Source organism: Bacillus rossius, assembly GCF_032445375.1.
Source record: "Bacillus rossius redtenbacheri isolate Brsri chromosome 4 unlocalized genomic scaffold, Brsri_v3 Brsri_v3_scf4_2, whole genome shotgun sequence".
NCBI lineage: Eukaryota > Metazoa > Arthropoda > Insecta > Phasmatodea > Bacillidae > Bacillus > Bacillus rossius.
The window spans coordinates 46,416,591-46,441,395 of NW_026962011.1; the positions used below are offsets into that span (position 1 = coordinate 46,416,591).

The 24,805-nt window shown below is 41.0% G+C and overlaps 1 protein-coding gene across 2 annotated transcripts; it reads left to right on the forward strand.

The window, feature by feature from the left end:
- Positions 1-7,771: 7,771 nt before the first annotated feature.
- LOC134542218 (ciliary microtubule associated protein 1A-like) lies at positions 7,772-15,543 on the forward strand. 2 transcript variants are annotated; one of them, XM_063386297.1, is made up of 4 exons: positions 7,772-7,987; positions 10,778-10,993; positions 13,834-14,041; positions 14,793-15,543. In XM_063386297.1, exons 1-4 carry the CDS (start codon positions 7,927-7,929, stop codon positions 15,145-15,147), a joined length of 840 nt encoding a protein of 279 aa, XP_063242367.1. In that variant the 5' UTR covers positions 7,772-7,926; the 3' UTR covers positions 15,148-15,543. The 2 variants fall into 2 exon arrangements, with proteins under 2 accessions (XP_063242367.1, XP_063242368.1); XM_063386298.1 differs by lacking the exon at positions 13,834-14,041.
- Positions 15,544-24,805: the final 9,262 nt, after the last annotated feature.

Consider the following 24,805-nt stretch of genomic DNA (forward strand, 5'->3'; position numbering starts at 1 on the left):
TACCACTAGATTTTAGATTTTATGTATCAATTGGGAAGTAATTTGTGTAAAATTGCGACAGTTATCGTGTCCATATATAAACTTTTGAGTGATGGTTTTGGGTTCTATGGACCATGAAACGAATGCACCATACAACTATAATACACCATGGTAACTGCTACAATAGATAGTATTTCTTTGAAATCTGCCTAAAATTAGTCTTGGACGGGTGATACACTTGATAAAAAGTAAATTATAAAGATTAATCGAGGTTGGTACGTGAATAGTATGCAATCAGTACGGTATCGCTATGAATGTCTCTACACTGTTAAACTGATGTAAACTCATGGACTTTTCAATGAAAGAATACGAACAATTTTTCGTTGTTTCAGACTCGATCTTCGTTGAAATTATGCCCGATTACTATGGCCGTCCATTGAGAAGGGGGGGGGGAATGGGGAGGGGAGTGGAGGGGGAGGAGGCAAAATCCTTAGGATGCCCGGATGAAATTCAGTAATATTTTTTAAATTCGTGATTTTATTCCGATATGACAAATATTACAGTCTATTCAAAAATAATTCATTGGAAACCTTACGGCCATTTTAGTGTTTACAGTCTTTATTTTTTTAATTTTTCTAACTGAAGGGTTTAAAAAAGTTGTACCTTAGGTGTTGGGGAAGGGCCCGACAAAGTAATTTTCCCCCGGGCATTTGGTTTCTCCAGACGGCCCTGAGAATACTAATTGTAGAGTTACGTGTTCTGTTGGCGAACAGGCAAGAGTAAGGAAGAAGAGGTTGCTTATGCCGGTTTTTCCGCAAACGAGATCTTGAAGGATTTCCATCAGCACTCTCAACGATTATTCACGTTTTTTGAAGTGCCTGCAAACTTACGGAAGCTCCCTGGATGGAATCTGTAACCAGGTTTCTTTGGCAGATTTAAGCGCGCAAAAAACTTCAACAGGTTTACTTATTGCCAGTCTCTGGTAACCCTCTCGCTGTTCCGATTCCGGCAGCGGGCCGGGGTTGCCAACGTTAACTTCAGATTAATTCGGTTTGCGCGCCGGCTCCGTGGGGAGCTGTTCGTTGGGTTTCGCGGGCGCGTTGCCTGTGAGTTGGAGGGGGGGGGGGTGAGGGGGTAGGATAAACAACGAATTACGAGCTCTGGAGGGTGTGGCTCGGAGAACTGCGCGAGGGGGAGACGCCATTCGTTAGGGAGGTGTCGTGGAGGGCGGGAGTTGGCTTGCCTTATCAGACAACAACCGCCATCCCCCCACTTTTGCAACCCCCTTCCTCGACGGCGCTACTACACCCACACTCCCTCGAGTCGCCGGGGTCCCTGGGGGAAGAGAGGTCACTGAGGTCACCCGCAACCAGCCCTCTCTCTCCCACACCCCCTTCACCCTCCGAAGAGACCTGCATAACAGTGTTTCCCAGCTAGTGTGGGCGCAGAGCGCACATGCAAGACGTGTGCACCAGGGACGTAGCCAGGGGGGGGGGGGAGTTTGGGGGTTCAACCCCCCCCCCCCTTAGCACGAAATCTTTAATTAATTTCTTATTAATCACTCAAACAAATTTCATATCAAAATTTAATAAATTTTTTACCATTACTATATTTAAATTTAAGTACCGAAATCTGCTAAAATAGCACTATTTTACAACTTAAAATCCAAATTTTCCCGGGGGAGAACCCCCCGCTTTAATACGGGGGGGGGGCCCATGCTTCTTAATACCCCCCCATACACAAATCCTGGCTACACCACTGTATGCACGACGCTCCAGACGAATACCCATGTCTCTTGCAGCTCTCCGGAGCGGACAATCACTAGACCTGCGAAATTCTTAGATTCATTGACCTCTCGGATAGACTCCACACAGTCCTTTAAATACTCGCGGAAATGACACCTGTTCATTGGCTACTGACGCGTGAGACGTCTCAACTAGGCTGTCCGTAATTCGGCACTTTCTTGGTTCAGTGTTTCCCATTGGCTCACAGTTCCCCGGGATAAAATGTGGGCCAATCGCAGAAGCGGTACGAAGGTATAGTTTGTTTTGATGCTAGCCTATCGCGAAATGAATCCGCGAATTTCGCATGTCTCTAACAATCACACACGATGACAACTTTTCAAGAACGAGGTTGAACAGTGTTGAGGTACGAGACTCGCGATCCAGAGGAGCCGTGTTCGAACCCCGGCCTGCCGGCCATCCTGACATCGGGTTTCAACTGGCTCCAGGCAAATATCTGGATGGTTTATTACGATAGGCGCTGCATTGTGTCTCGAATGACCTCGTCGAGATACAAAAAAAAACTATGATAGCAGTGGGTGTGAAAAACCGGTGTGTGAAAAATAATTGCTACATATTATCTTTGAAAGATTTGTGCATAGGGAGTTGTATGACTTGATGTAAGTTTTTGGACATACGCCATTGCTTAGCAATGGCGTATGTCCAAAAACATACATCAAGTCATAATTGCTACAGCCACAAATGACTACATACATCTACACATGGCTAAATACAGCTACAAATGGCTACATACAGCTACATACAGCTACATACGGCTAAATACATCTACAAATGGCTACATATAGTCCGGTCAAAATAGACATAAAAATAGTGATCAAATAACAAAAATTCCGACAGAGCTGAATTTTGGTAGATACCTTGGATACACCAGTAGAAATAAAGTGCCAAAATTCCCCATAGATCCTATGTGTGCTAAAAAGGTCATTCAAGGTCAAAGGTAAAAATGTTCGGTTTTTTAGATGTTTCTGAAAAACGGTAAGATTTATCAAAAATTTAGCCCTGACACAAATTGTAGATTATAAAATTATCTACAAAAATGGTTCTTATACTTTATTTCCTAAGAATCACGATTCCTAAGATATCGCCATTATAAAAGTTGTAGGAGTTAGATTCTACATGATATTCACACAAATGCCACGTAAATACGTAGTTAGGCACTTAATATAAGTAAAAATGCCTATTTTTGTCTCTTATATGAATAAAATATACAATTCTGAGAATATACACTCAATAGAAACTGTCCCTTAGCCAGTCCCTTCCCCCCGTATGACCTTGAGCAACATCTGTTTACTCTATTGTACACGTGGCAACGGTCATATACATACTTACTTCTTTTTGCATTTTTTGTAGACTTTTGCAGACTTTCACATACTTTTGAATACTTTCGCATACTTCCGCAACTCGTAAATCACAACTCTAACCTCTAATGTTAGCATTAGAATTGTGACAATTTGTATAGGCATTTCCAAAAGGGTTATGTATAATTCCTTAGCTATCATAAAATCTTTAATTCATTCATAGATTCCATTGAAGACATTGACAGGCACTAGTAAATAAAGTTCTATTTTCAAAGCATAATTAAGTGTGTTTCCAAATATCAGAGTATTCTCGCATCCATTTTTTTCTTCGTTATGTTAGATGTGCACAGATGGCGTAATCGATTACCCTATCACTAGAGACCGGAAAAATTCGCGGGTTGAATGACCTCCAGGATAGACTCCAATATCCTCTGCACACTCGGGCAAATGCCAACTGTTCATTGGCTGCTGACTTGTGAGTCGTCTCGACTGGGTGGCCTGTGATTCGACGCTTCAATGAGTGAGGGTCTCTAATTGACTCTCAGTCCTCCAGATTAACAGTGGACCAATGGCAGAAGCAGCACTAAGGTATAATTATTTGAATTTTAGCATAACACAAAATGAACTCGCGAATTTTTCAGGTCTCTACCTATCACGTAAGGGCATGTATTTTCCTCGAAAAGATATAGTGCAGCTGAAGCGTCAAAACACTGTAGCATGGCCTGTGTTTCGTGATTGGGTGGGTGTCTTTCAGGTTCGTGTCCACTGTCAGCGCACCAATCACAGTGATTCAGCGCGGAAGCAAACGCGTCCTGAATGGATTGGTCAAACAAGGCAACGACTTCTCTTGCAGACGGCCGCCAATCACAAGGAAGAAACAGCGTCAATGTCTTCGGGACGGACCTAGTTGTGTGTGTGTGTGTGTATGCATGTGTGTGTAAGGGGGGGGGGGGGTCAAAATATGTCAACAATTTTTTTTTACCTTGAATATATATAGCATTAAAGTGAATCAATATTTAAAGTAAGTTTAATTACTGTACTCTGTCAAATAAGATTACAATATTGTAAATTAACAACTTTTGTGTTTCCATTCAAAGTTTGATACATTTATAATTAAACATTTTTAAGAACATCGGTTTTGATAAAATTTACCTTAAATTTAACCTATAATATGCACGGATGAAAATAATATATGATGCCTGGTACCGTTATTTGCTGTTTGAGAGAAGGGAGGGGGGTTTGGGAGAAGGGTCCACCAATCACAAATTCTGCTCCCGGGTTATGGAAAGCCCAGATCATTGGATCTCCCATACCTATTTAAAGAAGTTTCACTTAAAAAAAAAAAAAAAAAAAATCTCGCTCGCGTCGTACAGGGAAACGTGTTGGGGGTTGGTGAAAAACGGAGTTGGTTGTGGCAAGGGGGGGGGGGGGGAAAGAGAGGACTGACTGCCTCGCCCGTCGAATGGAAGCTGCGAGGGACAAGGTTAGCGAGGCCTGGGATTGAGCGGGCAGCACATTTCCGCGACAGACGGTGATCAGCGGGCGTTAACGGCCTCGAAAATCTTTCTCTCTCTCTCTCTCTCTCTCTCTCTCTCTCTCTCTCTCTGTCTGTGCAAAAGCGAAACAAAGGTTTTGCGAGGAGAGGTTTAGAAAAAAAAAACTACTCGCAGGGTGGGTTGGGGGGATAGGGGGGAGGTTGAAATGCGGCGCGGAAGAGAAGAGTCCTGCGAAAAAGGGGGGGAGGGTGGGGGTTGAGCGGCCACATCTGTTGCCCCCCAAAGTGCGGTGATATTTCAAGGGGGCCCCCCCCCCCTGATGTACGGGCGCGCCAGGCAATATACGCCCTCCTCCCTCTCCTCACCCAACTAGGCACTCGCGCGCTCCTGGCGGCGGCCGGCCGAACTGCAGTCCCGACAGGCGCGACGGCTGCTTCGTCCGCGCCCGCCACCGCAGTCCAGCGTGAAGCCTTCTGTCCACAGACGAGAGAGCCAAAACCCGAAGTTCCCCGAAGTCCATGCTTCCCCCCCCCCCCGTATATTTAATGTAGCTATCCTAACCAAATCAACCGTCCACAATGTTTTAAAGTATTTATAATGTAGCTTACCTAACCTAATTGATAGAGACCTGCAAAATTCGCGGGTTCAATGACCTCCAGGATAGACTCCAATATCCTCTACACACTCGGGCAAATGCCAACTGTTCATTGGCTGCTGACTTGTGAGTCGTCTCGACTGGTTGGCCTGTGATTCGACACTTCAATGAGTGAGGGTCTCTAATTGGCCCTCAGTCCTCCAGATTAACAGTGGACCAATGGCAGAAGCAGCACTAAGGTATAATTATTTGAATTTTAGCATAACACGAAATGAACCCGCGAATTTTTCAGGTCTCTACTAATGGACCATTAGCATCCTTTTATCAACACAGCCATATTTATTTACAATGAACAAAATAAAAAACCCCGAAGATGCACGATCGGGCGTTTGGCTCTCTCGTCTGTGAAAATAAGGGTTCCCCAGTCCAGCGACGGGGAAACGTCCTCAGTCCTACGCCCACATCTCGCAATCACGGATTATTATATATATTTTTTGTTCTTTCAGCAGGTTCAGGTGATAAATAAAAATAAAACGTGTTCGTTGTATACATGTACACGCGTTCGAATTTACACTTACTCGGCGTAATTAAAACCTAACTCTAAATTTTCCTGAGTATAATAAATATAAATTAAATTATAAAAGGACTAGATATGTATAAATACGGTTTGTAAACTAGAAATTTAATGAAATAATTAAAAAAAAATAGATTCTCAGTATTAAATATTAATTTAAGAAATTATTTATTTAAATGAGTAAAATAATCGAGATATATTTTAATTAATAATGAAAATCAGTAACTATGCTGAATGTTTAATTTAATTTATTAAATTAAATTTTTTTACTAAATAATAATGTATTAATTCATAATTTATAAAACAAATAAATAATACATACGGGAACAGAACCTCACCTATATAAATGCACTTGAAAACGTTTCTAATCACAATTTCTATCACTGATATTCACAACAAATTAGTCTTTTTTAATGATATGGACCAGTATTCAATATTAATCACTAAAGTATAAGATTTAAAAGCACATATTTAATATTTATGTGTATGTAGCCTTTTTCCATCCTGTGAAAGTTTCGTTGCATTGTGTGCGTGCGACTTAAAAATTCACTCTCATATTTATTTTATAATGCGCCTAAAGAAGTATGATTTTAAAACAAAATCCTATTTTAAACTACTCCGAATTGCACTATACGCAAAAAAAGTAAACATAATTACATCTCACAGAATATCATTTCGGTTTAATTTAACTCATTATAATATTTGTTTATATTCTTCTAGTCATTCGGAGAACGATTAAAAACTATATTAAAAATCCTTACTTAAATGACAAGTTTTGAAGTACGTTTTTTAAGTGTCAGTGAAAGGTGAAATGAAATTTATTTATTATTAAAAACTTTATTAAAAATCCTTACTTAAATGACAAGTTTTGAAGTACGTTTTTTAAGTGTCAGTGAAAGGTGAAATGAAATTTATTTATGAAATATTCAGAAAATAATTAACTATTATGTGAAAATGTCAAATATATCAGCGTAATAAAATACTTTTAGCTCACTAATTATAATCATATTCAGTTAAAGGTTTATAGAACATTTTATGTAAGTTTTACAGCGATTGTGTTTTTTTACGTAAAGTAATTCATAACAAAAAACAATTGAGGAAGTCACAACTCATTATAAGAGAACCCCACATATATAAAATTATTATCATTTTAAACTGTTAAAAATATCTTTAAATTACACACGCATTTCATTAGTTGAGGAAATGGTACCTACATAATTTTCCGTAAACGTTTGTGCTAAAAGCCAGATGCTAAGTCTTTGTAACAAGTTGGAAAAGAAGAGAATACGTGAGGCTTCGATTTAAAATTAGATGAAAATGATAGGATTGTTATTAAAAATGAAAAAGTACTGTTTACAGATCTCGATGATACAATTATTTAGTTAAATAAATCTTTCGTTTATGATCCACTGATTTTTGTCGTAAGATACACACACCTTTAACAGTTATTTATTGAGCTAACAGATTCACTGAAAACAAGAGAGTTTATTAAATAAGTACATTTATAGTTTTGAAAATTATAACATTTTTTCAGTTTTAATTTTTTTTTTAAATATTTGAATACACTTAATCTGTAACCAATTATTCAAACATCAAGTTCCCTATTAAGGCCTTAGTTCAAGTTTAATTTGTGATCTTACGTCGTGTGAACGAAACAAGTTTTTCTGTATTGAAACGTCACAAAATTCTAAGAAAAATAATATTTTAACTTACACAAAACATATTTATTTAACAATTTCTACAGAATTCTAAAAAAGGTTTTTTTTTTCCATCAAACAAAAACGATTTAAATAAGTTTGACAATGGGTTTCAATGGAGTGTAACTTTTAATGTAATGCTAATAGCGAAATAAATTTTTTTCTTTACCATTTAAAGCTTCTTAAAAATACTGACGTAACATTGCTTAAGGGCATGGTCAAAGGGGCACAAATGGAAACCGATGTGAATTTTACCCTTTAAACCATGCACTAAATATTTTGTTAACACTTATTTACAAACGTATCTCTATGCAAAGACATTAAATATTTGTTTGTAAACATGCCGAAAAACAAAACACACAAGTAAAAACTACCACCGGAACAGTCTACATAACACATTTTTCTTTCGGCCTTTCTTCTAAATTTACAAGTGAAAATTCATTTCTTTTAAATAAAATATATAAAAAACTAATTATCTCACAAAAATGGACGAGAAAGCAGAAGTAGAGCGCGAAACTCCCAGGGAAAAAATGATCCGGAGCAAAGGTAAGTAGAATTATATTTTATTCCCCCCCCCCCCCCCCCCAAATAAACGTAAAATATAAAGGCAATAATTACATGTAACATAGATCCGCCCGTAAAGAGTAAACGTTTCAGGACCATGGAGTTACAAGTCTATGTAGTGGGTATCTGTTCCGAAGTTGAAGTCACCCTAGTTAGCAATTGGATAGTAACGCAAACCGTAACTGTACAAAAGGTTGACGCTTGCATTTTTATTACACAGTTTGAAGGGAAAACACTAGGAAAGAATCGTGAATCCGGATGGGAACGGTGGGTAGACGGTTGTTCTCATTTCGACTGCATCTATCTCCGTACCAAGGTGGTCCGGGTTTGAATCCTGCGAGGTTGAACCCGGATATCTTGCAAGCTGCAAACCTGGGTGACGTTGCATTTCCCAGCAGCCTTTTCTCGGGCCACTCCAGTTTACCGTACCCTTTAACACCGTGATTGCTCCAGTATCATCTCAACGCTTCCTATCGCCTTTAACGAACTCCACATCTACGAGACGTCTAACACTATTTCAGCCATCCGGCGTAACTGGATTTGAAAATTTTTGTGTTTGCAGCTGTTATCTGTTGAATACTTTTCGCAGGAGAGTGTAACAGACCAACACCATTTGTTGTAATATATGTGTATATATATATATATATATATATATTTATAGACGAAAAAAAATTATCGACAAAATGGAAATAGTCACTTAAGCATATCTTATTTATTCTTTAAAGACCTATTTTTTTGGGAAGCATGTTCCTTGTAAATGCTAAGGCAGCTTTTTTATAGCTAGTTTACCAAATAAGAAGTCCCTTTTTTTTGTTGCAAAGTTATGTTTACAAGTGGCATGAAAGATTGATTTTCTTATATAATTGAAGGTTAAGGACGAAAAAAGTAAGTAACTAGAAGAAGTATTCACCATCATTATCAATATTAAAATCATCAAAATTATCATCCATCATCATCCATAATCATTCATTATCATCCAACATATTCCATAATCATGATCGTCATCATCAGTGAGACAATGGGTGATGATGTATTCCAATATCTCACTTCAGCTACAGACTCGAGGTGCATACGACGAGTGGCGTTAGACGTAAAGGCTCGTCAGAGGTCTTAATGGAGAGGATTGCTGGGATTTTAGGAGTTGCAGGACTTGGACCGAAATAGGCACTGAGCCATCATCTCTATCATCGCCATCAACATGATTATCCATCACCCATTCAGCATCATCCATTATCATCAGTGAGCTTTTGGTTTATGATGCATTCCTATCTGTTGCCTCTCAGCTATCGACATTGCCCGAATGTCTGACGAATGTGCGAGATGCAGAGAGGCTCATTTGAGGTCAATATGGAGCGGAATGTTCGGTATGTTAGGTGTTACAGGTCCTGGACCGAAATAGGTGCTGACCCTCATAAACAATCATAATTCACCAGTATCCATTTCATGATCATCAGCATCAGTACGACCCAACCAATGTGTGGGATGGATAGGATAATCATAGTTAGGATGGAGTGTAATTGATGCTAGGGCGCAAGGTAGATGCAGGTATTAGACGAAAATAGGTGTTGATCTATCATCATAATAAAACCAGCCTTAATCCCTCATCGTAATAACACCACTCATAATCCACCATTTACCATCATCATGACCATCAGATGATCTATTCCGATCTGTTGCCTCAACCACGAACACAGGACAGATATATCCATATTAGTAATAGCCCTACATATTCGATCCGTCTCATAAGTCCAAACCCTTGTTAAGGTATACTAGGTGTAGGGTTCTTCATGATATTCTTCCAGCAATACATATACCAACCTTATATATATACATGTCTGTGTTTTCTGGAGCACGAGAGGTTTTATTATATCCTTATGTAATATAATTATTATAATACTTCTTCAAAATTTTCTTCGGAACTTCAAGTATCAAATCTTCCTATACTAGAAGATGTTCAGTCAGTCGATAGCAATAAATGTTCATTATATTCGTGCTTTAAACAGTTATTTTCCTTTTCTTATAGTTCGGACTGCTTACATATTTCCTTAAAATATTTTAAAAAGTTCCTATAGTTGTATATTCAATAATTACGAACACTACGTATTGTAAGACAGGTGATGGTCGTTTCCTTCAAACAGAATCTTCTCTCTTTGCATTAACTACTGTTGTTATTATCATCTTTATCTTGTTTTGCTTTCAACACTTTTATCTTATATTACTGTCCAACTCACTATTACTGTCCAATACCTTTATCTTATATTACTGTCCAACATTTATCTTACATCACTGTCCATCACTTCATCTTCTACCACCAGAACTTTGCACCAGGAATCTAACTCTCATACAAATTATAATTTACCTTCATTCGTTCTTCACTGCTTGGTTCGCTCAGCTAGTGAAGGTTGACTTGATCACGGGACGGACACGGGACGGACACGGGACGGACACGGGACGGACATGGGACGGACACGGGACGGACACGGGACGGACACGGGACGTACATGGGACGGACACGGGACGGACATGGGACGGACACGGGACGGACTCGGGACGGACATGGGACGGACACGGGACGGACACGGGACGGACACGGGACGGACACGGGACGGACACGGGACGGACATGGGACGGACATGGGACGGACATGGGACTGACACGGGACGGACAGGAGACGGACACGAGACTGACACGGGCCGAGCGGGGACGGACACGGGACGAGCGGCGCCGGACGGAGAGTGCGAATCACAGGGGGTCGTGCCTGGCGCTGCGCAGGGCCCGGGCCGAAGTACCTGCTGCCGTCGACGGTGGGCTACGTGAAGCACGACGGCACGCGCTACCGCAACCCGGCCTGGTCCATGGGCCACCGCCTGGACACGCGGCGCGGGTACGTCACTCCGGGGCCCAAGTACAAGCCCGCCGACAACGTGACCCGCTTCGGCTCCAACAAGCCCGCCGGCATCACCATGGGCAGTCGCCTGGAGCACGCCAGTGAGTCCTGCTCCCAGCTGTGCATCCGTCCTGCTACAGGGACCTGCAGAACTCACCTTGTTTTCTGGGCCCAGCCCTTAGGGGCATCATTTTTCTTGATAAGATCTTTTATCTCATTACACTGTACATTTTACAGCAATACTGGGTTCAAATTCTTACCCCGCATTTACGCAATGTGTTGTCCCAGTATTTCCAGTAGTTAAAAGTTCCCAGAATAACTTTCCAGAACTAACTGCGTACAAAATAAGCACGCTAAAACTAAATGAAATATAATTATTGCATATTCAGTTATCTTTTCCGTGGTTTAAAAAAAAAGTATGCTCAAATGAAACAAAAATTAAAAAACTTAAAAAAAAGAGCCAATTTTTGTAAGAAGTACTTAGTATTATTTGGCCGGGCCATTCAGGTCGCGTTTGCTTCCGCACTGAATGGCTGTGATAGGTGCGCTGACAGTAGACATGTACTTGAAATAAAGCAGCCAACCACCAAACGCGGATAGTACTGCAAAGTTTTAACATACTGGTCTCGAAATCTTTTGCTGTTTGGCTAACTGCCGCTTAGTAACTGGGATGGTTCCTCATAACTAGGTAACTTAATTTGTTGTCTAGTAGGGAATGTGAAGGAACAAATTGCCCAATAACAGAGGGTATCAATAATTGTACAAATGTTCGTATCCTGGTATAAGGTGAATTCTGCAGTTCTCTGCCAACTTGTTGGCCAATGATACTGTGAAAATAATGTCAATTTCTGGACTCAGCTGATGCTTTGTTGGAATTATAAATAATCGCTTATTTACAAGGTCCAATGCGTTGAAACGTTTGATTTTTCGTACTACTGAATTCTGGTATGTTCTGTGATAGATTACTACCTACAATACAGTAACTATTATTTATAATATTTATCAAAAGTAGGTTTTTTTAGTGTACTTTGTTTACAAACGCAACTGCCAATGTTTACAACAGCGGATTCCAGCGGATTCCCACAGTTCTAATGGCAAACCGTAAGCCATGACTGCCTCTTGCGTAGACAAGTTTCTGTGTATATCAATAATTGGTGGCGTATTCAAGACCCAGTCAAGGAAGAGATAACACAACTATTTATCGAATTTATATTTTCAATCAATATCCTACACTCTGTATACTGAGATATATTATTTTGTGGTTTACTTAAAAATGTACTTCCAATTAAGTTAATCGTATGTTAGTCTGCTTCGTTTCACATATAACATTAAAAACCTATATTAGGTTACAATTTTTACTATACAGTTTTGGTTTATATCGACCAGATAGGGGGAGATGGCACAATGGTGAAACACTAAAATGCGCATTCGAGATGACTTGGGTTCGAATCCCGAACAGGAAATACGTTTAGCCATGGTTTTATAGGTGGGATGGATCCTTATAATAGGCCATGACCGATTTATTTCCCAGTGTCTGTAGGTTCCCAATAATAAAAAAAAGTAATAAATAAACGTACATCTGTTTGAAGTAGAACCAACATAAATAATATCGAATTTTATTTGGTAAGGGAACGACTAGAGACCTGAAAAATTCGCGGGTTCATTTCGTGTTAGGCTAAAATTTAAATAATTATACCTTAGTGCTGCTTCTGCCATTGGTCCACTGTTAATCTGGATGACTGAGGGCCAATTAGAGACCCTCACTCATAGAAGTGTCGAATCACAGGCCACCCAGTCGAGACGACTCACAAGTCACCAGGCAATGAACAGTTGGCATTTGCCCGAGTGTGTAGAGGATATTGGAGTATATCCTGGAGGTCATTGAACCCACGAATTTTTACGGTCTCTAGGAACGACACGTGTCCCTTGTGACACACCCCTAACAAGCCCCAACATCCTATCATTAGTCTAAAGTCTTAGACCCCGTCTGCTAAATGGGTAATGGCAAGAGTTTTTGACGTCGTAAGTTTACGCACAAAAGCTTAAGGGTCCCGCCTAGTGAGGGGTGTATCTGTGTTAGCGAGCAGGGATGATAAATACACGACGCTCGCTGGTGCTTCTAGCGCGGTGTCGCCTCTGAACTGCGCGCAGTCTTCTCGTCGTGCACGGGGCGGCCATGAAATTTATGCGGTAACCGTGACATCATGTGCCTGAGAAATGAAAACACGCGGTTTCTGGTCATTTTAACTGTCCTTAAAATTACAGTTCGAAAAACGAGTCGCGGAAACAGAGATACCCATCCACCTCAGCGCATTCTTGAATTCTCTTCGTAACCAGACCCCACTCTGATATCCGAGCAGTTCTCAGATCGCGTGGGTGTTTTTTTTTTATACGTGAAAACGTTTAATAAATCGATGAACGCGGGCTGCACGCACGAAAAAGGACGACTCATTGTCCCGTTACGCACATTGTCCCGTTACGCTGTGTCCCGTTACGCTCATTGTACGCTTGCGCCGCATCTATCTCTCTTCCACTCGATTGGAACAACCATCGATTTGACTTTTTCGAGGCACATTAAACTTGAAACACTCCAATTCGTTTCCTACTTTTCCTATCCTTAACAGAATAACACAGATTGGAAGAAGTTAAATAGCAAAAATGTATAAAAGTTACAGTTAAAATAAACTCTTCGTTAAAGAAATAAACATATTTGAATTAATGAGTGCAAATAAAAGTAAATTTATCAATTAAATTGTAGATTTCATTTCACTTCTTCTTTGTATCCATACAATGTATGATTCAATTTTATTCATTAAATTATGCAATAATTTCATCAATGTTTTGTTATGACGTTGTCACGTTAAACTATCGTCCGTGAACCGACCTTCCAGACAACCTCTGAAGCTCTGCGCTCCGCACGTGTGACATGGTCTGCCCCCAGAGCGGTTCCAGACGCCCGGGCCGGACGCGTACAGCCCGGAGTTACACCCGCACCCCGGCAGCCAGAACCCGCCCGCCTGGTCGCTGGCCAAGAGGCTGGAGTCGTCCAGGCGCCACACCACCCCGGGGCCCAACCAGTATCGCATCCCCACCACCATAGGGCGGCAGCCGGCGGCGCCCGACACCAACTCGGCGCCCGCGTTCGCCATGTGAGCACCACTGCCGACCCGGGGGGGAACTAGGCCACTGCGACGGCCTCCGTTGTCCTCCGCGTTTTCACGAGCAGACCCACGCCGTTCCCTGGCTGCTGACTAGAGACCAGAAAAATTCGCGGGTTCATTTCGTGTTATGCTAAAAATTCGAATAATTATAGGTACCTTAGTGCTGCTTCTGCCATTGGTTCACTGTTAATCTGGAGGACTGAAGGCCAATTAGAGACCCTCACTCATTGAAGTGTCGAATCACAGGCCTCCCAGTCGAGACGACTCACAAGTCAGCAGCCAATGAACAGTTGGCTTTTGCCCGAGTGTGTGGAGGATATTGGAGTCGATCCTGGAGGTCATTAAACCCGCGAATTTTTCCGGTGTCTAATTATAACTAGAGACCGGAAAAATTCGGGATTTCATTTCGCGATAGGCTAAAATACAAATAGTTATACCTCAGCGCTGCCTCTGCTATTGGCTCACAACTCACTTGGGTGACTCTGGGCCAATGAGAAACGCCTTGACCAAAGCTTTATCGAACCACAGGCTAATACGATGGGACGTCTCACAAGACAGCAGCCAATAAGTGGGTGACATTTTACCGAGTGTACGTAAAACTGTGGAGTTCATCCTGCAGGTCATTGAACCCGCGAATTTTTCCGGTCCCTAATTGTAACACACCACATGTTGGTTCGTAATCTCCATGTCTGCGCGAGTGTTCGGGGAGTGATCGAGTGCTGGGGGTTGGTCTGCCCAGGGGCGTGCGGCTGGACTCGGCGAAGCGCGGCAGCGGCTCGCCAGGCCCCGCGGGCTACCCCGCCACGCCCGCCACGCTCACCAAGACCCGGCCCCCGGCCTACTCCATGGGCCACCGCTTCCCGCCGCCGGGCGCCAGGAAGGTGGACGCCGGCTTCCAGTACCCGGGCGACTACACGTGGAAGCGGCCCCCCGCTTTCTCGTTCGGCGCGCGCCACTCCGAGTTCAGCGACACGCTGCGTCTGCCCGCCGACGACGACTACCCCACCACGGGCCCGCCGCGCAAGGTGGACATGGGGCCGCCGTGCGCGCCCAAGGCGTCGCCGCCGCTGCCGGTCGCGGCCTGCACCTGCTGAGGTCCGCGCCTCCATCGGCACCCCCCCCCCCTCTCTCTCGACACACCCGCTCCCTCTCTCGACACACAACCCCTCCCTCGACACCCCCCTCCTCTGATGATACCCCCCTCCCCACTCCCTCTCTCGACACACTCTCTCTCTCGACACACAACCCCTCCCTCGACACCCACCCCCTCACTCGACACACAACCCCTCCCTCGACACCCCCCTCTCTCGACATACACCCCTCCATTGACACCCCCCTCCTCTGACACACCCGCTCCATCGACACACAACCCCTCCCTCGACACCGCTCTCCTCTGACAAACCCGCTCCATCGACAATACACATCCACAAAACACCACCATACTCGCCAAAACAAAAAAGCAAAATAAAAATAGCAAAATCTGCAACTCCTAACCACTTGTTTCAGTCATTGCAATACACTGTAAATGGAACGGAAACATTAATGTGATATCACAGATATTGGTAAACTAGCTGCCCGACCCGGCTTCGCACGGCTATACTAATGGAAAAAAAATAAGCCACATCTCCCATTTACAGTAATGGTAAATAAAAAAAAATCAGTGAAAATTTATTACAATGCTGTATAATGTACCGGAGAGAAAATGAATAGCACCGATGGTTTCCCGACTCGTGCACGCAACGTACAACTGATGTACCCGTACTTCGCTACGGCAGTCTACAGGCAGATCACTCTTGCGCCGCTCATAATACATGCCCCTCCTTGTGGGTACGCCACTGCCGCGCGATGCCCGTTGCCATGGAGACGCAGAAGGCAGAACAATGCAAAATCCTGTTCTCATGCAGACAAAGTACCCACTGTTGCCTGGTTTTAACCACCCATGGGATCTAATTTTCGGAAAATGTCATCCTGCGTATTATAAGGAACATTACTGTGAAGTTTCAAGTCTGTAAAATATATATATACTTAAAAGAAAGGGCAATAAAAAAAACAAATTGAACACAGAGAGAGGAAAAAAAAATAGTTTAGGTTTGCGATTTAAAGTGATGAAAAGTATTTAAATACTAATTGAACTCTTATGAGGGTACTGATTTCTTCGTTGTTAATATCACACGGGTGTTTTTTACTTGTATGGGAAAATTAAGAATGATAAGGCATCTAGTGCGTGGCAACAATGTTAATAGGCAATAGGAAATAAACTTCTAGCGCCTGTGGCATTGTCAACACACACTTCGTACGTGTACTGCATGTTGTATCTAACCCCCTCCAACGCATTTTATTCTAAATTGGACTTTTAGTAAGGATCCCTAATGTCATTGATAATATTATATAGCCTATAGCCTTCCTCGATAAATGTACTATCCAACACTGAAAGAATTTTTCAAAATACGGACTAGTGGTTCCTGAGATTAGCGCGTTCAAACAAACAAACAAACTCTTCAGCTTTATAATATTAGTATAGATTTGTACATTTAAGTGAAAACATCTGAATCACTACAAACATAGTGTTCGCAGAAATGCTGGTTTCGGATTATTAATAGTTTGAAGTTATTTGTAAACCGTTTCCTGAAATGGCATTTCAGTGTTAACTGCACACAAAGACTAATTATAGAATATTCGGTTATCATTTAATGGTTTGAAAAAAAATTATGTTTGAATAAAACATAAAATAAACTATATAATTATGCGCTAATATTTCGTAAGACATACGTAGTATTAGCTCTAAAAAAGTTTTTCATTTATGCAAAAGAAAAAGCCATATTTTGTACAAAGATGCAACTTCTTTCTTATACCTGGCTACAAAATTTTTTTTTTGACAAACTGGTTTTCAAAGAAATATTTTGTAAAAGTACAGGAATATATATATTTTTTCTGTGTATGGTTGTTCCAACGTGTTGGCGCTGTTGGATCAAATACACCAGTAGTTTGCCACAAACTGAAATTTGGAAATGTTCCATTTTTAGTGTAAGTAATAACCAAATTTAGTACCTACTTACTTATTATTAGAAAAAGTCAAGGAAACAGTTTGAAGTAAATTACTACTATGCTAATAATACTGACAAACTAAATCCGAGAACAATTCCGAGAAAACCTATAAATTTAGGCACGTGCTCTTTTTACCTTAGATAAAAAAAATTATTAAAAAACAAATGAAACAGAAGTAAAATAATACTAACCTAATAAATAATATTTAAAATGCAAACGACCAACTAATGATAAAATAATAGGAAACGTTAATAACTGTGCAAATATTTTAACGTCAACGCATCACGTCATGCGCTTTCGTCAGCGCGATTCAGCATTTGACAATTATTTTTCTAGTGACACATAGGTGTTAATTTTGTAATACAATGAGCAATATTTATTTTAGTAAAGAGTTATAAAATAAAATTGATTTTAATGATACCCCACAACCCGATTTTTACTAAACACTATAAATTTTAACCACATCTTGCGTCGATTGCAGAATACTAAATTAATTTTAAAATAAATTTCGGATAGTTATGACTATAAACATAAAGCCTACAGTAAAGTAGTTCTAAAATGCTTAAAAACTTTTATGATGATACCCCACTTGAGTTGGATAACTCTCTTTGAAATCTTTTACCTCCTCCTTCCCCTTTTGACCTCAATATATCAACATGCTGTCAGCCAATTTAGCTCATATACGAACTGAAAAATTCTATTTTCCCTAAATTTTTACTTACTTAATTTTATGAAGATTACATAACGGTCAGAAAGTTATCTATCGCTACACAAACAAATATACAAAAGCCATTTGGTTCAAGTTGATTTGGAGACTTCGTTTCGCTCTTTCGACCAGATACCGATATCCGACAGTTCTATATTAACAACACAGTGTAAAAAAATTTGACTACACAATTATAGAGAAAATGAAGTGATAAATTATAAACTATGTTATCTAGTGTCAAACATCATTAACTTCTTTTTTTTTTTTTTTTTTTTTTTTTTTTTTTTAGAAAATTTTAAGTACTCGAGGTACTTCCCCCACAAATCTGTATAATGATTAACAAAAGTTTTCTAAGAGAAAAATAAATCATTTTTGCTGTCGCAATGTTGGTACCACTTGTATCAAACAGATAAATTTTTCATACTGGACATACTGTCTGCCCTCTGTCGAACTGCCTTGACAACGCCATGTTTTCAATTGAAAACAATCTTGAAGCTGTCCGTTATCATTATCTTGTGGACGTGGTTGGATTAAGGCAGGCTTTCGGTGCTACGGGTTCTTGCTTCGATCCTGGATAATAAGTGTGTGTAAATTGGTATGTGTCTATGGATGTTAGTCAAAAAATGCCAGACAATGGCATCCAAGTGAATAATTAATCTTTGGTAATAAAAATTTATCAAAGAGAGAAGCATTTAATATGTTGTTTTGGATATACTAAATTGAAGATTAAACTGTATGTCATAAGAAACCTCAATGACAGACAAGAAAAATGTATAACTATGTAAACACACAGAAAACAAGGCAAAATCAGGTGACGTAAAAAATTAAAATGAAAGCACAAAGAATTTTGTGGAAGGAATTAGTCAAATAAATTATTACAGCGAAGACGAACGCTAATTCATTTCCCGGAATTTTGTGCGCTGTCTATGTTTTTAAATATATTTTACATCGCCTGATTTTGTCTTGTTTTCTGTGTGTTTGCATATTAACCTTTCTTGTCTATCATCGAGGTTTCTTATGCCATACGGTGTAATCAGGGGTATGTCCGAAACATCATCTTAAATCAATCTTCCACACTGCAAAAAAACATTCAAATAACGAGCCAAACATATTGTTACGAACGTGAGCAAGGCCGCGACATGTGCAGGTGCACAGCTGGCTGACATCACGTGGCCGCGCAACATGAGACGTTCCGCGCGCACCTGGGTCGCCGCTTCCCCTCCCTCCAGCCCTCAGCTCCCCGCGCGGCGCTGTTAGTTTGACATCCGAAACCTGACAGCTGCGGAGTTACGCGAGCCGCCGACATGTGTTTCGAGAGATTTCTGCCGTCGGGTCGGCGCGGAATGACGCGTCTGGCCCCAGCCGCGCTCGTAATTTCTGGAAAGCGCCTGGGCTGATATATAAGACGAGGATGCCGGCCTCTGAGTCAGAGAGAGTTCAGTCAGAGAGAGAGAGTTCAGTCGGGAGTTCTCCCGCGGCGGAGTTTCCGGGGCGATAGTGCCACGGGTGCGGCAGTGTGGCGAAGTCGCTGAACAAAGGTTCCAGGGCAGAGAGTTCGGTTCCGGGCGAAAGTGTCGCGCGCGCGGCGTAGTCCCGAGCGAATTTCCGGGCGAGGCGTCCAAAGGATCATCGGCGAAGGCAAGTGCGTCGGCGGCGGCGGAGTGCGGCGACGGAGTCCCACGGCGAAGATCCACGAGGGGTGCTGCGGTGAGAGTTGCGCCAGAGGTGCGGCCCAGCGAGGTGTGTGGAGTGTAAGAAACGAGTGACTGGGGAAGCAATTTATTATTTTCCACTTTAGAAGATTATTTGTAAGTGACATAAGTAGTGGCCATCAATAAAGCTGTGTAGTGTAATAAAATCTTTAATTGGGCTATCCTTTACGAACCCCCGTAAATCGTAACAATATTAAAATTAATTTAATACTGTAGTACGAGCTTCTGGCTGTTGGACCAAATGTCCTTGGTTCGATTCCCGGCTGGGTCAAAGATTTTCACCTCCGTGACGCGGAAGACAGTGACTAACCACAGCAGATTCAGCTTTCCGTGGGAACCTCAGGTGCGCCGCGACTTCAACATCGTGGAGTTACATGTGATTTACCGTGCTCCCACACGTGTGCATTACATCAAGGTCTCGTCGTAATGCTCAGTAATGGGTGTCTGTTTGTTTTAGAGCGTTAATTTCAAAGTTACAACTGTATGGAGCACGAATCATACACATAAAAACATATTCAAGATTCGGCTAGGCGGAGCCTTGCGCTAAACTGTGAACTGTACCGAATTCAATTCTGTAAACATTTCCGTTTATTGACATGTCTTTGTTTAGAAAACTATGGCCTAAAATCTCACGGTTTTAATTTTACAGTAATAATTCCCACCTTAAAAAAAATATTCACAGATTTAAGTGCTTTCGTTATTTAAAATAAATTATTAGCGTTTCCGCAGTAAAAATAAATCAAACCATAGATAATAGAGCATTCGTTATTAACTAGTGCGAAAATAAATTTCGATGTCGTAACTACAATAATACTCAAGGGATTACAAGGGGAAAACTACTCTGTTTTTTTTTTTACTAAGTATGAGTATATGCAATACTTTTAGCACCACGTCAACATCGACGCCGTAAAATTGGTTTGACGTCACTCGGTCGTGCACAGAAGTTTAAATGCGCAGTATCCTTAATTATTTCGTTTCTATTTTTCGTGTTTTCGCACATGATTTTTTTTATAAATTCGTAATATAACCTTATTTAATTAAAGTATTTTTTCTAAAAAAAATCACATACTTATTGAAGTATTTTTATGAACCTAATGGTAATTTTTAATGTCAGTCCTAGCATGTACTGGAAGTACAGAAACGTGTGGTTTACAGTTTTGAATGAACCGTTCTCCTTCGTATCCAAGCACTTACTTTTTAGAACACAATTCTAAAATAAAAAAATAAGGTTTATCCAAAACACTAATAAAAATAACGTTTCCGTGGTTTTGGGAAAACTTAAATTTTTATTGATGAATGATATTACATATTAAAATATGAAAAATTGGTTAGATTAGGTCAGTGACCTTAAAAGTATTCTTAAATAGTACAAATGAATAGAGACCGGAAAATACGCGGGTTCAATGACCTCTAGGATAGACTCCAATATCCTCTACACACTCGGGCAAATGCCAACTGTTCATTGGCTGCTGACTTGTGAGTCGTCTCGACTGGGTGGCCTGTGATTCGACACTTCAATGAGTGAGGGTCTCTAATTGGCCCTCAGTCCTCCAGATTGACAGTGGACCAATGGCAGAAGCAGCACTAAGGGATAATTATTTGAATTTTAGCATAACACGAAATGAACCCGCGAATTGTTCCGGTCTCTACAAATTAATGATTCTCGCACAAATATCATGGTTTATTGGTTTTATGGACACGAACTTGGGACATGTTCGGGACTGTTCGGGTGCGAGACTCAAACCGGGTGAATTCTCGAGGCCGCCCTCCTCTTTCACGTAGGCGGCGCCCGGTCTCAACTCGGCTTCCCGGTAATTCAATCCAATTCCCGCAAACTAACCACGCGTAAGTAAGTTACTGCCCTTCGCCGGGGCCAGTGTTTCATCGAGTCTGCGCCTGAGATTCTGTGTGGCCTCGCCCGCGTAGCTGCCAACTCCTCACTTCTCCCCCTTACCCCCAACCCCCCCCCCCCCCACCCGCCGCCTGACCACTCACCGACAAACATCCTCGACTTGCCAAGGGCATAGCGCGCTCCGTCAATTAAAGTGGACGGATCACTTCCATTCATTGGCGTATCCCAGCTCAAAGCATGGGGTAGGGCTGGCTTACAGGCAGAGACAAGATTCTGCGGTTTTATTTTTAGGCCAATTTATTTTTTCAAACAGGAGATTTCGGCGTTATTGTTCTTATTTTTTATGAACTCTGTTTATTAATAAATAGAGACCCAGAAATTTCGCGGATTCATTTAGTCGCAAGCTAGAATGCAAACCTTCACACTCTCGCACTGTATTCATGATTGGCACGCAGTTATCTGGACACGCCCCTCTACGACCGTGAGCCAATGATGCCCAGCTAGGAGAGAAGTAAGCGAATCAGGTAGTGCCAAATAACAAGGATAAAAATGTTCTCGCTAAGAAATCAACCAATGGGAAAGTAAACATGTCGAGCACACCTATAACTTTGAATTATATCAAGAGGCCAGAAGAATCCGCGAAATTTCCGGGTCTCTATTAATAAAGATAGCACTATTTAAAAAAAATACGAAACATGTTCAATGATACTTACTTTACCAAAACAGTGTCATTTTGACTGATACACTTTTTCAATAAGAATGTCAAAAATACTTGAAACATAATAAATAAATCAGAAAGTATATGTGGGTTTGAAAAAAAATGTACCAATGTTGTAATGCACTATATCGCATTTTATGCAATATAGTTGGCAATAACTAGTTAGGTAGTGTTCACATTTAGAGCGTGATGCCTCTGCTTCGACAGGTTTTAAGATACAGCACTGTAGGAGTCTCTTTTTTTAGTATGTTAAAGGGCTTAAAAAATTTGGTTTAACAAAAGTGAAATGTCTTAAGAGTAGGCATACCACGTATCTTGAAGTTTTTTTTTCCTTTCATGCGCAAACGGAATGCGAAAAGATTCATGGTTCTTTATGGGGAGAAAAGTGCCTTTAAAAAAATTACAAAGGGAAGTTCAGGAAAATTAGGCTGTGTCACTTGCAGCCAGTTTCGAATGCTGATGATACCTGCTTCTGCTGTGCAGTTGTCGGCCTTCGTAGCCAGGGTCTGGGTTCGAGTCCTGGCATTAGTATCGTCTAAAATGGTCAACATTTTTGTTGACGTGGATGAAACTGTCTAAAGAAAATGCCAGTAATAAGTAAATAAATTGGAGGGGGGAGCCGGTTGCCTCATTAGTGATGAAAAAGGGAAAAAAATTAAATTCTTAGAAAAAGTTATTTGAAGTACCAGTTGTGTTCTGGGTACGAATCCCAACCGAGACGTGGATCTTTTTGAATGTAAGTTAATGTTTAATTTTGATAACAAATTACCAAACGATTAGCCTACTGACAAAAATTAACAATCATTGTTTCATCAGAAATAAAGGAAGGTTTCGTAAAAAGAAATCCTGGTAGTTCCAACGATGCTTGGTCAGCATAACTGAAATACAACATTAGAAGACGTGAGTTCAAAATAACACTCTTTGGCGCGGGTGTATTCAAGATACGCCAGGTTTAAACCTCCAGTATAAAGTGGAAGTGTTCGAATACTAAAAAGTTATCAATTCCACCTGGAGAGGCGAGAGAAGATCCAGAGGGAATTTTTTTTTTTTACTCCGCTCACCATAAAACATATAGTCCTGTGGCAACATTCAAAGTAGAATGGAAAACGACGTGATATGTTCAGCAAACGCGGCGGCAATCGAGAGCTCTCTGTGTGTGAACATCGTTCCACTTCCATTCGTCATCGATCTTTGTCTCTTCCCGTTCTTTCTGGAAAAAATATCTAGGATGGCATGGAAACTAATTTATCAAGTGCCTAGTATGTAGAGACCGGAAAAATTCGCGGATTCATTTCGTGATAGGCTGAAATTCAAACATGTATTCATACTAGTATGTAGGGGCCGGAAAAATTCGCGGATTCAATTACCTCTAGGATAGCCTCCATTATCCTCTGCACTTCTCAAGTAACACGCGTGTTCATTGGTTACTAAATTGTGAGTCGTCTCCACTGGGTATCTTGTGATTCGAAGCTTCTTTGGTCGATAGTCTCTCATTGGCCCAGAGAGCTCCAGTTAAACCGTGAGCCAATAGAAGAACCAGCAGAATTATAAACATGTTTGAATTTCAGCCGATCACGAAATGAATCCGCGAATTTTTCCGGTCTCTACTAGTATGTAAGTTTGTCTGGTTTTCTTTCTTCTCTAGTCCTAGGTGCTGACCGGCGGAGGAGTGAGTGGTCAGTGTAACTACTCACCTCCAAGGGTGCGAGCGCCCCTTGTTAAATATCCAGCAATGGACTACTCGTACAAGTTCCCAACCCCCGCATGGTATACTCTTTTCTGCTCTGTCCAACTCATTATCCATACCATCCTCTGAATCCTGTATACTCCTGTGGAATTAGCGCATGCCCTTGCATCCATTATGTCTGTGTCTATGCAAATTTTACCTGTAACCAACTTAAAGTTTTAAGCTAGTTTAAAGATAGGGGAGTTAGCCATGGCACCAATCGCAGCCTTGGCCGGCCAATCCTCGAACAAAGCAAACGATGCATACTACCTTCTCTCTCCGTGGCTAATCCTAGCACGACTAGGCGTATAGGCTTCGGCCTGACACGCACCTAGGTCCTCACCTAACCTGGACCCTCCCAAATACACTTATTTTTTAGAGAGAAAATAAATTGAGAATGGAAGACACTCCACCCCGGCTGTTTCTGAATAGTGAGAATACGTTATTTACTGATGCAGCCTTAACCAGGGTCGGATTTATAATGTGGGTGGTATGGAGCCCATTTTGGTGGGAGGCTCATTGTCACAAGGCGTTGCAATATGTATGCAAAAAAAGAAGAAATTAAACGAACAAACGTTTAATTACAAAATTTATTTACACCCCACCTACCCTGATAAGAGTGGTATGAAAATAGATCAGCTCAGGGTTATCTGTTTTCAGCAATAACTGTGCAATACTTGTATTTTCTTACTCAAAGAAGGTTTTTTTTATTTAAAATCCAAACTTAGAATGATGTGAGTAAAACACGCGCATTTGGAATATAATACTTCATGAACTGATCACTTTCATCGTCAATAAATTTGACGATAAAAATGAATAGGAAATGATGATGTGTACACGCATGTAATAAAGTAAAATATTATTGTGTTTATGATTACATTTTTTGATAAAATCCTAGTCAAATAATTATGAACATTAATTTAAAAAGTAACCGACAGGTGCAACTAATTAACATTTAGTGATATTTTTTGTCACAGTAGACCCCTTCTTTAC